Below are 13,797 nucleotides of genomic sequence, written 5' to 3' on the forward strand. Positions count from 1 at the left end.
TCCAGTTCTTATCAGTTCACACCAGTTTGTTCCTTGTACAGTTCAAAGAATAAACCGAACCGATTTAGGATTTGGTTCACCGATCTTTCGATCGAACCGGCCGGTCCGGTTCGATTTTTATAACTATGCTACCCGCAGAAACATCAATTTTTTTAAGCAAATATAAAATTAAATCATTCCAAATTTCATACATATTAATAAAATAAAAAGAAACTAATGCAAGTCATTACATGAGGGAGGTTGTGAGTTTAACTAAGTAATTTAGTGGTTGCTCGCTTATTGTAAGTCATTACATGAGGGAGGTTGTGAGTTTAACTCTCACCTCCTTCATTATATACCTAATTTTTATAAAATATGTGTTATATATGGGGTGCGGGTCGGGTAGGGTACACCCTAAATCCGTACCTTACTCTATCCGCAGACATATCCGGACCGATTTCTTTCCTACCTGCAGCGGGTTGGGTACCCGCAGGTAGGTTATGTATTGCCAGCCCTAATCTGAACTCGCCACATCACCATGCTCCTTACGTGTTGCCGGGAACTGCCACGCCGCTGATGCACTCTATCACCATGTCTTCCACATGTTGAACCTACATCCACAAACCGGCAAAACACCTTCATTTCTGTACGGTAGGTCGGGTACCGGACGGTTCGAGTTGGTACTTGAATTGATGAGAGGGGGAATCGCCTGGTTCCGAGTGCTGGATTGGAGGAGGGGTAACCGACTTCCCGAGCTCTTCGTGTAGAGAGGGGGGTGTCACCTGCAAAGATACTCCGACGCTCTAGTCAGTCAAGTGTGCAGGCGAAAAGTGAGAGAATGGTATGTGACATACCTTGGGGGAGGGGTAGTTACCCTTCCCCATATATACCGTGTCAGAGGCGGGTCCCACAAAGACAGAACCCACCTTCCTCAAAGCTTTCCCATACAACTATAGTAGAGAGCTGTCTAGGACGCGTGTCCGGATCAGTACTTGAACGCCTTGCACCCGACCGTTCGAGTCGGGTGGTTTGTGGGTCGGTCGACCCATGTGATGTTTAGGCCAGGCTGTAACGATTCCCAATATTGATAAAAAACATCCATGGCTATTCCAAATGAAAAATAAATTCTAGAACTAAAAAATAATAAAATAATAAAATAAAAAGAAGAAGGAAAAAAGTCGCATAAAAAAAGAAGTCTTTTGCGGAACGCACCGTTGTCCATTCCATGTTCTTGTTGTGCAAGAAAAGATACGAAGATGCTTCCCTCATTACCCACACAATTGCTTCAATCTTCCCATTACCATAACTCACTCTTCATATTCCCAGCTTCTGTTGTTGAAATTAATTAATGTTATTTTCATTAATTATAATTACTACTATTACTTTGGGGTTAGTTTTGAATTCAGTGTATTCCGAAAAAGGAAAGAATCAAGGTGAGTGAGTGAGTGAGAGAGAGAGAGTCATGGTGGTGCTGCCAGTGGTGAAGCTCGGAACTCTTCTTTTGAAAACAGCGTGCAAACCCATTGCCACCAGGCTCAAGAAAGAAGCTAGCTACCACCCTCGGTTCCGTAACCTCATCATCAACGTTGCCCAGGTCATCATCGTTCTCTTCCTTTCCCCATTTTCGCATCACTCACTTTGATGTGGCCGTGTTCCAGTGAATTCGGCGTTAGAACGCATTATTAGTATGATATACTATTGATGATTGTGTTTTCTGTGTATTATTTCAGGTGAATCATAGGTTTACGACAACAGTGCAGAGGCGCATTTATGGTCATTCAACTGATGTTGCGATCCGGCCACTGGATGAGGAGAAAGCCGTGCAAGCCGCAGCCGATCTTCTTGGCGAGATCTTCGTCTTCTCTGTAATTGGATCTTTACTTTTTCTTTGTTCATTGAAATGCCCACTACCTGTTTGTGTTTTTTACTCTGTTGATTTTGTGCTATTTGGTGCAAGTTTTGATTTATGGTTGTGATTGTTGTAGTTCATGTTCAGTTCCTTTTAGAATCATTGCATGGTCCAGGAATGTTATCTATGTATCAATGAGGGTTGAGGGATTGAGGATTTGAGGGTTTTCCGTCTTTTTCTTTTTGTCAGATACAAAAGTCAACCCTATGCTAGCTGAATTTTTCGGTTATGATGTTTGTTTAAAAGACACACTTATCTCCTCTCAAGTCTTGTTTGACTCTGCTGAAAAGTCACCACTCATTAATCTCTTATTATTTTCTTTCTTTTCTTTTCTTAGAATTGACATTCACCTTTTTGTGATCGTTAGCTTTGATTGATTTTGTAGGGACTAGAAAGAGGGATACTGTGAGGCATTAGCTATATTATAGACCATTTATAGCCAGGTTCCTGTCAAAGTATGGATGGTTAATTTGTTAACATTTATCTGAACACTTGTTGCAGAGGGAACCATAATGATAAGTTCTTTTGCGCATGGACACAGAGTAGTAAAAGTGTAAAACCGGGAGGGGTTAGTTGACTGAACCAGTACTGAGAGTAAGCTTAATGATTCTGAGATGAGAATGTTTTAATGAGTGGACACATAAGATAGGATTAGCAAAGAAATTTGGGTAGCATTAGTTGTGGAAAGGATGGTCAAATAATTATTAATTCGTTTGGACACGTGGTTAGAAGTGAATAGAGATCATGAAAAATTATAGACTAAACTATTAAAAAGGATCTAGATTCAAAGTGTCTTGTACTCTTGTCTATATATGTGGTTTAAGAAGATTTAAGCATTATCAATAACTGGGAATATGTCTCTTCCTTATATAACTCTTCTATCCATGATTTTATGTTCTGTGGGATTCCACTTTTGGGACACTTTTTGTAACCTAATTGGTAGAATTCTCTGAAGTAGTGATTCTTCTACATCTCTTTGATAATGTTCTTTTGTCCTTTAACCTGATAAAAGGTTGCAGTCTCTTATTCCTTTGATATGTTTAGTTGCAAATCTTACTTTTTTTAGTTCCAAACTTATTCCTCAAATCTAAATCTTTTCACCTAGATAAACACATATGGCCATATCTGGAAAGTCCAAAGCTCCCTTTAAACTCAAATATTTTATTTGGACCAACATCCTTAATAGAAAGTAATATCAATGACATTTACAAGTTTGAGGGACATATAAGGCTATTTCCTGTGATGTATGTGTTATGTGTGGGGTAAACTTGGAGTTAGTATCATATTTGTTTTTACATTGTCTTGTGGCTAACCTCTATAGAATGCTTTCTTTGGTATCTTTTGGCAAGTGTTGGGTGTGCCTTGCAGCCTTAGATTAGTTCTTGTTGACTAGATTAGTTGTTTTGGGAGATGGAAGGAGGCTGAACCTGTGTGGCAATGTGCTATCTGGTTGGACCATGATTTCCACACTTAGATTTTTGACAAGCGAGTTTTATGAGATAGGGTTAGATGGGTGCATCTACACCAAAGCTAATGATCTTTTTAAAGGGATTTTCTCTCTCCAATAAGTGAAGAGATTGGAAATCTACACTTTATTGACAGTTTTTCTATTGTTTGCTTCTGCTCTTATAAGGAGCATCTCTGGTCCTCCCGTCTAGGAAAAAGGAAGAGAAAATAATGTAAAGCACAGCATAAGACTTTTGTACAAGTTCAGGTTGAAAGGAAGTTTTATTTCAACCGAAGTTGTGGGGATTCAAGAAATTATGTGTAGGCTTTATAATTTATGAACCTGGAGTTATCTGCTTGGGGTAACATTATGCTTAGCATGTCTCTCTGTTTTGATGACATATCTGAACTTGATTGGGTGCTTAATCCGATTCTACGATTTTATTATTATAAACAGTTTCTTCTTATTAATGGGAAGAAGTGCTTCCTATAATTTTTAGAATTGCTTGGTCTTCTCTCTGTTTCTTTGCACCCCATGTTTTCTGCCTAGTTTAATGGTTTTCCATGTAGAGTTATTGCACATCATGCATTTTAATTCTCTTCTATTTAGGTTGCTGGAGCTGCTGTAATCTTTGAGGTGCAAAGAAGCTCTAGATCAGAAGCCAGAAAGGAAGAATTACGTAGACAGGAGATAGAGGTTGTCTTTTAAACTTTCCTCTCACTTGTAATTTATCCATTCAAAGAAGCAATAAAAAGCTGGTTTCTTGCAATCCATTTATTTTTGGGTAAATTACACTGGGCTATGAGATTCAATGTAATTACATTCAATCCCTTCTCTTCTTTTTAATTTTTTTTATCTCCCTGGTGATTGTCTAAAGTAAGGATTTCACTTTAGAGGAAGAAGTGAAGGGTTTTACCCATGGATCCATAAAATGAAAATGATTTCCATTTTTAATTTTAGTAACCCAGTGGTAAAATCCCTTACTTTTTTACATTCTAAAGTAAAATCTTCAAAAGATTCAGATTTGACGAGTAAAAAGGGTGAGTATAATTACACTGACACTTAGGAGAGGTCAATGACCGATGTTGTGAATTAATCTGGATGCATCTTCACCCAGTTTGGTAGATGCAGTTGTAGGGGCCAGAAATATTTTAATCTCAGAGGTTGTGCTCTGGTTTTGTTACTTTCAGGCAATAAAAACAAAGAATGAAGAGTTGGCTAGAGAAGTTGAACAACTTGGACACAAGCTTGAAGAGCTAGAACATCTTGCTAGAGGACGAGGTCTTTCTGGCATTCTGCACTTCAGGAACACTCAATCCGGTGCCAGTGCAGACAAAAAACCAAAATCCGATTGATTGTTGCTAATTTGCAAAATGCCAATAGATCTTGATGAAGTATTACTTGAATTCATTAGAGCCATTGCTCTTGAAAATTGTGTAGTTGATCTTGAAAAGTTCGAAAATATGGAGCTTCCAAACACTGAAGAAAGACAAGGACATAAAGCAATTTTTTTAGCACAACACTTTCTGAAGACATGCTTACTCTTCATACAATTACAGGCGAATTCTTTAGTTTTATTTACATGTAATTTGTGTAATAATTGCGTGTCATTCTGTGAAACAAATCAGATACAAGTTACTTCACGCTTCCTTATGTAGAGCCAATTGGTGCATATAAACATTTTTGTAATAAATGTCTTCCCATATCTTGATTTTTCATTGACATTGAGATCGTGTCAACATTAGGAAAAAAGTTTTTATGTATAAAATGTGAGATTCAAGCTAGTTTGTCCAACATTTTATTCAATGAGGTAAAATTTATCGACAAAATGGACGACAGAAAAGGAGTTCAAATACCATAATTCAATTTCCAATCAGGGGAAAGGCATTGCATGTCAACACTTGTTAGGTCTCGTACTCTTATATTTCTCATCATAAAAGCAGCTTCCTCTAAAAACTACATTCTTTGTAAAGGATCAAATTTAAATTGCGGAAATTTCCTTCACACTGTATAATCTAAAAATGGAACGTTTTTCCATTTGAGTTGTAAATTAAATACTACGTTGAAGCTCACCTCTGTATGAACTCTTGAGTTATTACTCAAGTTGACCCAAAAAATTTAAAATTTGATTCAATTTGACCCTTAACATTTTAATGGATTCAAATTGGACCTTGAAATTTATAATTGTAACTCACATTAACTCTTGGGCTAATTTCCGTTAATGACATGTTGATTTGGTACATTAACTTGTTGTGATTTAGATTTCTCACCTAGGTTTCATATGATCAAAATTTATTAGAGCTCCAGTAGCTTGATTGTTGCTCCCAAAGCAACAAAAGTTCAATTCTAGTAGCTTGATTGTTGCTCCCAGAGCAACAAAATTTTCAAATTGAACTTTTTATTGTCATCCTCGGAGGATGTTGGAGAGTCAATCAAGCTTTTAGAAGTCTAGTAAGGCCCGTTTAGGTAAACAGCTTAATTAAACTCCTTTTGATAAAATAGTTTAAACAATAAATGACTATATTAAAAGTAACTTATAAATAAGTTATTTCGTGTTTGAATTTTTAGCTCTAAAAGTACTTATTTTATAGAAATGTAATAAAAAATAATAGTATTATGAGAGAAATTATTTTTTTTAATTTCTTTATAAATTCCTAAATAGCTTCTTAGAAAGCTGCAATTTAGTTTTGAAAATTGTACTAGACATTAATACTACTACTTTACATAAGTCAAAAGATCAAAAAAGTTACTTTTGAACCTTTCCAAACGGACCCTAAGTCTTAGTCACATAGAATCTAGGTGAGAAGTTCAAATCTTAGTAAATTAACGTGCAAAATCAACACGCCATTTACAGAAATCAGCTTAGAAGCTAACGTGAATTACTATTGTAAATTTTAGGGCCGAATTAAGTCAATTGTAATTTTAATTGTCAATTTAATTCCAACCTCAAATTTCACGAACTAAATTGAGTATTATTTCAAACTTTCTTTCTTTCATTCATTTGATATGACTTTTCATTGTTCAATTACACATTTCCAAATTTTGGTATACTGTTTTGCATGAGATAAGCCTCAATGTAGTCCCTGAAGTTGCACTCGAGCCTCATAGTAGTCCCTGAACTTAAAAGTTCCTCAAAGTCATCCCCGAACTTGCACTCCGGAACTCAAAGTTGTCCTTCCGGCAATTTCTGGACACCTGGTGCAACCGGAAAGCTTAGCTGGCAGCGTTGGTGACACGTGGGACTCACAACGGCTAGCTGATGTGGCAGAGTAAACTCTTCCGACTCAATTTGGTCCCTCAGGTGAAGTTAAAACCCTAATCCCCAAATTTGAAGGCCACTTTGTTCACTCTGCTCTCTTCTCGTCGGTGCTGTGTTCTTCTCTTCTCCCTCTCTGAAGCCTGACGGTTATGGCTAGCACGAGCATTGCAGCTGGGAGCTCGAACAACCCACGATCATTTGGAAGCATCATGAGGAGAATGAACAGAAACAGAGAAGCTCGTTTGCCAGAATGGTGTGCCTGCGGGTTGAGACCGGTGCTGCGGTGGTCAGGGACAGATTCTAATCCAAGGAGACCGTTCCTGAGTTGCCCAAACTACAATGTAAGTATTATTGTTGTTAATTGCTGTATTTATGGATATAAATTTTGCTGATTGAATTTTCTTTGATGTGCAGACTGTGGGTAAGAAATGGTGTGGATTGTTTTTGTGGGTTGATAAAGTTTTGGAAGATGCCATGCCATGTGATGATAGAACAAGACATTCTGTTGATGATGAAGAATGGAAGATGAAGATGGCTTGGAAATTTGGTAAATTAGAAGCTGAAATTAGGGTTCTAAAAATGGGAAAAATTTTGATGTTTGTGTTCATGCTACTGATTGTAATTGGTGTTCTTGTATTAAAGCTGGATAGACAGTAGGGTCAACTGTATCTAGCAAAAAACAAATGACATGCATGTTATATGCATTCCTTGTTCATGTACTTGTTCCTATCCTTTTGTTTGAAAGAAATGGAAATTAAAGTGTTTGATTATATGCATACTTCTGTTTTTGGACTTCTTTTCAATCAAATAGAAATGGACAAGATTTGAACTACTCTTAAGTCTGTAATAGAGGATAATATATAAACAAAAGGTTGAGAAAACTCAATTCAATAAAGTCATAATTCATAATTCATATTGGTAATGTTTGATTCAAAAAAGGCATTATAGAGCCAAAACACCAAGTATATCAAAGTTGTTGACATATTGACCTGATAAAATTCAAATACTAAAATCCCCAACATTGGGACAATGTTTTAGGTATTGTAAACAACATCAGCAAAATAGATACAAAAAAACAGCCTGCTTTCCCTAAACATAATCATCCTAATCTTCATTTTTTGTGCCTTGAATCCAGGGTTGGGCACAAACTTCATGAAATTTGCAAGTCTTGTAGCAGTTTCCTGTGTTGCACCTTGCATAGGGTTAGGTGGAGGATTCCTTGCTGTATGACTACTTCTTGGTGGGATGGCAGCAGGTGGGGTGGTTACTGGTGGATTGCTACTTCCTGAAGCTGGTTTTTCACAATGCTTGGCTAACTTTATTTTTAGAGGGAGCTTTGGCGGCCTAACAGGTAAGGGTAGAACCTATCAGCCAAAAAATGTAACATAGTTAGTAAACTAGGTTAGGATGTTAGTATGATAAATTTAAAATCATATAAGCTCGTGAACTTGTTGAGAGTCATCAGTTGCTTCCAAGGGTGGTTGACTTTGGTCAAGATTGATTTAGGTTGGGGCTTCTGGGACAGGGGCAGCAAAGTTGGCCTGACCTTCACCACCATTAGCAGCAGTGGGTTGTGCAGCGGCAGCAGCCTCTTCGGCAGCAGTTCTCTTTGGACAGTTCCTTCTGGTGTGTTCTGCTTTGCCACAACAACGACATCGACCTTTTTTTATATATTCTTTTCATCTTTGTCTTCAACTTCTTACTCCCACTTGGCTCCTCATCTGCATATTTTCTTCTTTTTTCTTAAGTGGTCCGGGCTTGTTTCTAAATTTTGGTGCTTGTGGTCTGTTATATGGTGACTTTTCTCATAGTGCTTGACCTGGAATTGGATTGATATGGAAGGCATATGTGTTATTATATGCTTCCATGGTCAACCACTGATGACAATAGTCCTCCGGTCTCTTACCAGCCCTTGCCAGTGCAGCACACGCATGCACACATGGCATCCCTAAACAGCATTCACACAACAACGAAGACAACAACAGTAAGCCTACAACAAAGGTTGATAATGATAATAAGACTAAAACAATGAATTTAAAAAATATTACCACTCAATTGCTAGAAACCACATGTGCAAAGCCTCTTTCCCAAGTCCACAACCATGTTGGTTGGTCAGCCATGTACTTCGAACTTCTCATAATCTGCGTCACCAGACCACATCGGGACCCAATTTTTTTATTCCTTCCGTATCTTTTCTAACCTGCTGTGCTGTATAGGAGATAGAACTCCAGTGTTCGAATTCAGCTTCACCTTGTTCCTAGCTATGGACCTCATTGCATACATTCTGACTTCTTCCAAGAGTGTGATAATAGGCTTAGCTCTAGCATCTTTGATCCTGGAGTTGAAGACTTCACAGGTATTGTTGCAGATGTTATCTATTTTAGGTGCATTACTGAAGAATGTCCGGCTCCAAGAGTCTCTAGGCTACTTGTTCAAATACTCCCAGGCTTCCTTATTAACCCTTTCAATCTTTTTGATGATATCAAGGAAGCCATCTTGGCTAGTACACCTTGCACAATCCCAAAGTAGCCCTCTAAGCTGGAGATCCTTCCATTGCTTATTGAAGTTATTCCACAGATGCCAAACACAGAATCTGTGATGGACATCTGGAAAAACCTCCTTAACTGCATTTATAAGGCCCTGTTTCAGATACCAAAGAAGGGGTCAGATAGTTGTTTTCGGGTAGCAAAATTGTCCCTACACTTATATAAGTGACATCAAAATAGTCCCTAGACTTGTTCAAGTGACATCAAACTAGTCCCTACACTTATGTAAGTGACATCAAACTAGTCCCTACACAGAACTGTTACAGAACATTATGCAGAACAGGATAAATGAGTAACAATAGATTGACAGAATATTATACAGCATATAATCAGTCCAGGATTAATTTTGCATATATAGACAGCAGCCCAGTGTATTAACATCATATAGGTAACTACAATAGATAGATTGACACTAATTAACTTAGAACTCTTAAGGCACAACCACTGTATAAATAAGTCACAATAGATTAATTCAGCATATATAGAAAGCAGCCCAGTGTATAATCATCATGTTGAAACACACCCAATATGTAACTAATAAGTAACAACCAGTGACTTGTTATAACTAAGAACTATTAAGTCACAACCAGTGTATAAACATCATTTTAAGTCACAATAGATTAATTCAACATATATAATCAGTAGCCCAGTGTATAAACATCATTTTAAGTGACAACCTATAAATATTGCATACCTTCTGCATATTTGAGATAAAACACAGCTTGTTCTTCTTATAATCCCCCAGGTCTTGATGAAGTAATTCCAAGAACCATCTCCAGTTTTCAGTGTTCTCAACAGGGACAATTGCATAGGCAATAACATATATATGGTTGTTTGCATCTTGGCCAATTGCAGACAATATCTAACCACCATGCCGTGTCTTCAGAAAAGCTCCATCCAAGACTATGAGGGGTTTGCAACCAGCCAGAAATCCTTTTTTACATCCCTCCAAACAAACATACATCTTCTCGAAAATTGGATCATCATCAGGGTTGGGCTGAGGTATAACCCTAACTGTGACAGTGGATCCTGGATTGCTCTTTAGCAGTATCAGCCCATAATCCCTCATCATGCCATATTGGGCAGCTGCATCACCGTACACAACAGATCTAGCATCTCCTAAGGCCCTGGTCAGTGAAGACTTGTTTAGTTCCAGATCACATTCGGTCTTAAAATATTGTGCAGCCTCGGAGTGTCTCAGATTTGGATATTTTCTTAGCTTCTTCACCAATTTGTAGGCTAGCCACTTCCTATTAGCTAGTCTATTTTTGGTCTCTCTTGCACAGGTGTGGTCATCCATGAATATCTTTATCTACCAGCAATTGTTCTCAGTATTATTAGAGGTATACACAAGCCAGCCACAGCTCTCATCCTTACACACAGCTCTCATCCTCACGTTATCGTTCTTCTTAAACCAAATCCTTCTACCCTCTTGTATGCAATACTCACGCACAGCCTCTTTGAACTCCATTTTTGTAGTGAAAGTCATTCCAACCTCTAGCCTAAGCTCTCCAAACCTCCCTCCTTCTCTAAATGCAGGGAATATGTCATCTGAATCAACTTCCTCCAACTCATCCTCAGAGTTTGGAGGAGTCTTCATTTCTTCCGAGTGCCATGAGTCTCCACCATCAGAATCATTATAAGCATCATCCTGCACATCATGATAAGGAGCAACTGATGATCCAAACTTAGGAATCGGTCCAAAAATGATTTCATCATCCTCAGAATCTGAGTCTGCACAAACAGGACCAGCATCTTCAACCATAACAGACTTCTTTCCTTTTGTAAGTTTCTTTCCTGGCCTACTTCTCAATTTCATATTACTCTTTGCTGCTGACCTATCCGGAGGCAAGTCTTCTTCACTGGACACTTCATCACCACCAGGCCTATATGCTTCATCCTCTGCACTATCATCACTGTCATGGATGTCTGAGGATCCCTCTGAACTAGACAAAGTAACAAAGGCTGTCTTGGGTTGTTTTCCTTTACCAGTTGTTCTTGCAATATTTCCAGTAGCAGCAGCTCTTGTCAGTGGCCTCCTTCTACATGCTGCTGCTATTTTTACATTCTTACAGTCTCTCTTTATTTTAGCCTTCTTGATTTCTTTTCCTTTGGACCAAGGTTTTGGAATTGCAGTGGGTTGGAGCATTTTTTTTGTGGGATTTTGGGCTTGCTTATACTGGGTTGGGCCATTGTTTTTGGTGGTGGATTGGGCTTAGGTCCAAGACTTGCAGTGGGTTGGAGGGGAAGTTTTTTCTGCTTTGTTTCAGTTACCAGCAGCCAATGAGGTAGGTGGCTCCTTTGGTTTTGTGGATTCAGTAGTATTATTTGGTTCAGAAGTTGGATTGCATGGTGTTGTGCTGGGAATTGGTTCAGATGTGGCATTGGTGGTGGGTTTTGGGGTGGGAATAATGGTTGGTATCAGCATCAGCTCCTTGTCAGAAACCACTTGTTCTGCTTCTTCAATATACACAGGCTCAGATACTCCATGTTCGTAGTACACATGAATAACCCCCTTGTTCTGCTGAGCCAGGTAACACGATGCGCAGAAATCGTGACGGTTCTATTCCTTGGTAACGGCGCTGAAAACTTTATACGCACGTTCATAATCTTAATTCTTTGTCACAACTTCGTACAACTGACCAGCAAGTGCACTGGGCCGTCCAAGTAATAAACCTTACGTGAGTAAGGGTCGATCCCACGGAGATTGTCGGCTTGAAGCAAGCTATAGTCACCTTGTAAATCTCAGTCAGGCGAATTCAAATGGTTATGGAGATAAAAAGATAAATAAAACGTAAAATAAAGATAGAGGTACTTATGTAATTCATTGGTGAGAATTTCAGATAAGCGTATAGAGATGCTTTCGTTCCTCTGAACCTCTGCTTTCCTGCTGTCTTCATCCAACCATTTCTACTCCTTTCCATGGCAAGCTTTATGTAGGGCATCACCGTTGTCAATGGCTACATCCCATCCTCTTTGTGAAAATGGTCCAATGCGCTGTCACTGCATGGCTAATCATCTGTAGGTTCTCGATCATACTGGAATAGGATTTACTATCCTTTTGCGTCTGTCACTACGTCCAGCACTCGCGAGTTTGAAGCTCGTCACAGCCATCCCTTCCTAGATCCTACTCGGAATACCACAGACAAGGTTTAGACTTTCTGGATCTCAAGAATGGCCATCCATGGGTTCTAACTTATACCACGAAGATTCTAATATCTCGGACTCGATCCTCTGTATTAGATATCTAAGAGATATTCATTCTAGCTTGTTTGCATGTAGAACGGAAGTGTTTGTCAGGCACGCGTTCATGAGTGAGAATGATGATGAGCGTCACATAATCATCACATTCATCATGTTCTTGGGTGCGAATGGATATCTTAGAATAGGAATAAGCTTGAATTGAATAGAAAAACAGTAGTACTTTGTATTAATTCATGAGGAACAGCAGAGCTCCACACCTTAATCTATGGTGTGTAGAAACTCTACCGTTTGAAAATACATAAGTGATAATGGTCCAGGCATGGCCGAATGGCCAGACCCCATGAAAGTCTAAGATAGCATAAAAACTAATCAAAGATCCCTTACAAAGATAGTAAAAAGTCCTATTTATATTAAACTAGTTACTAGGGTTTACAGAAATGAGTAAATGATGCAGAAATCTACTTCCGGGGCCCACTTGGTGTGTGCTTGGGCTGAGCATTGAACTTTACACGTGTAGAGGTCTTTCCTGGAGTTGAACGCCAGTTTGTAACCTGTTTCTGGCGTTTAACTCCACTTTGCTACCTGTTTCTGGCGTTTGACTCCAGAATGCAGCATGAAACTGGAGTTCAACGCCAGTTTACGTCATCTATCCTTAATCAAAGTATGGACTATTATATATTGCTGGAAAGCTCTGAATGTCTACTTTCCAACACAATTGAGAGCGCGCCATTTGAAGTTCTGTAGCTCCAGAAAATCTACTTTGAGTACAGGGAGGTCAGAATCCAATAGCATCTGCAGTCCTTCTTCAACCTCTGAATCTGATTTTTGCTCAAGTCCCTCAATTTCAGCCAGAAATTACCTGAAATCATAGAAAAATACACAAACTCATAGTAAAGTCTAGAAATGTGATTTTTATTTAAAAAATAATAAAAATATACTTAAAAACTAACTAAATCATACTGAAAACTATGTAAAAACAATGCCAAAAAGCGTATAAATTATCCGCTCATCACAACACCAAACTTAAATTGTTGCTTGTCCCCAAGCAACTGAAAATAAAATAGGATAAAAAGAAGAGAATATACTATAAATTCCAAAATATCAATGAAACTTAGCTCCAATCAGATGAGCGGGACTTGTAGCTTTTTGCCTCTTGAATAGTTTTGGCATCTCACTTTATCCATTGAGGTTCAGAATGATTGGCATCTATAGGAACTTAGAATTCAGATATTGTTATTGATTCTCCTAGTTCAGTATGTTGATTCTTGAACACAGCTACTTTATGAGTCTTGGCCGTGACCCTAAGCACTTTGTTTTCCAGTATTACCACCGGATACATAAATGCCACAGACACATAACTGGGTGAACCTTTTCAGATTATGACTCAGCTTTGCTAAAGTGTCCAATTAGAGGTGTCCAGGGTTCTTAAGCACACTCTATTTTTGCTTTGGAC

At 38.5% G+C, this 13,797-nt stretch overlaps 2 protein-coding genes across 2 annotated transcripts; one reads left to right on the forward strand and one right to left on the reverse strand.

The window, feature by feature from the left end:
- Window positions 1-1,164: 1,164 nt before the first annotated feature.
- On the forward strand, window positions 1,165-5,040 carry LOC112737732 (OPA3-like protein). The gene is made up of 4 exons (XM_025787793.2): window positions 1,165-1,573; window positions 1,710-1,844; window positions 3,945-4,031; window positions 4,526-5,040. The coding sequence occupies exons 1-4, from the start codon at window positions 1,442-1,444 to the stop codon at window positions 4,688-4,690; spliced, it is 519 nt and encodes a 172-aa protein (XP_025643578.1). The 5' UTR covers window positions 1,165-1,441; the 3' UTR covers window positions 4,691-5,040.
- Window positions 5,041-8,553: 3,513 nt separating this feature from the next.
- LOC140177499 (uncharacterized) lies at window positions 8,554-10,440 on the reverse strand. Its single transcript, XM_072210612.1, has 5 exons — window positions 10,099-10,440; window positions 9,835-10,002; window positions 9,023-9,234; window positions 8,795-8,929; window positions 8,554-8,584 (listed from the first exon to the last, which is right to left on the reverse strand). The coding sequence occupies exons 1-5, from the start codon at window positions 10,438-10,440 to the stop codon at window positions 8,554-8,556; spliced, it is 888 nt and encodes a 295-aa protein (XP_072066713.1).
- Between the last annotated feature and the right edge of the window lie 3,357 nt (window positions 10,441-13,797).

Source organism: Arachis hypogaea, chromosome 13 (genome assembly GCF_003086295.3).
Source record: "Arachis hypogaea cultivar Tifrunner chromosome 13, arahy.Tifrunner.gnm2.J5K5, whole genome shotgun sequence".
Taxonomy (NCBI): domain Eukaryota; kingdom Viridiplantae; phylum Streptophyta; class Magnoliopsida; order Fabales; family Fabaceae; genus Arachis; species Arachis hypogaea.

Excerpts from the sequence above, each read along its gene's own strand:
- LOC140177499 (XM_072210612.1), bottom strand. The coding sequence starts at position 10,440 with ATGGATGACCACACCTGTGCAAGAGAGACCAAAAATAGACTAGCTAAT. Across the intron at positions 8,930-9,022 it reads GCCTGGGAGTATTTGAACAA|GATCAAAGATGCTAGAGCTA; the intron begins GTAGCCTAGAGA and ends CTTCAACTCCAG. Across the intron at positions 8,585-8,794 it reads TCTCCTATACAGCACAGCAG|GCTTACTGTTGTTGTCTTCG; the intron begins GTTAGAAAAGAT and ends CCTTTGTTGTAG.
- LOC112737732 (XM_025787793.2), top strand. The coding sequence starts at position 1,442 with ATGGTGGTGCTGCCAGTGGTGAAGCTCGGAACTCTTCTTTTGAAAACA. Across the intron at positions 1,574-1,709 it reads TCATCATCAACGTTGCCCAG|GTGAATCATAGGTTTACGAC; the intron begins GTCATCATCGTT and ends GTATTATTTCAG. Across the intron at positions 1,845-3,944 it reads GCGAGATCTTCGTCTTCTCT|GTTGCTGGAGCTGCTGTAAT; the intron begins GTAATTGGATCT and ends TCTTCTATTTAG.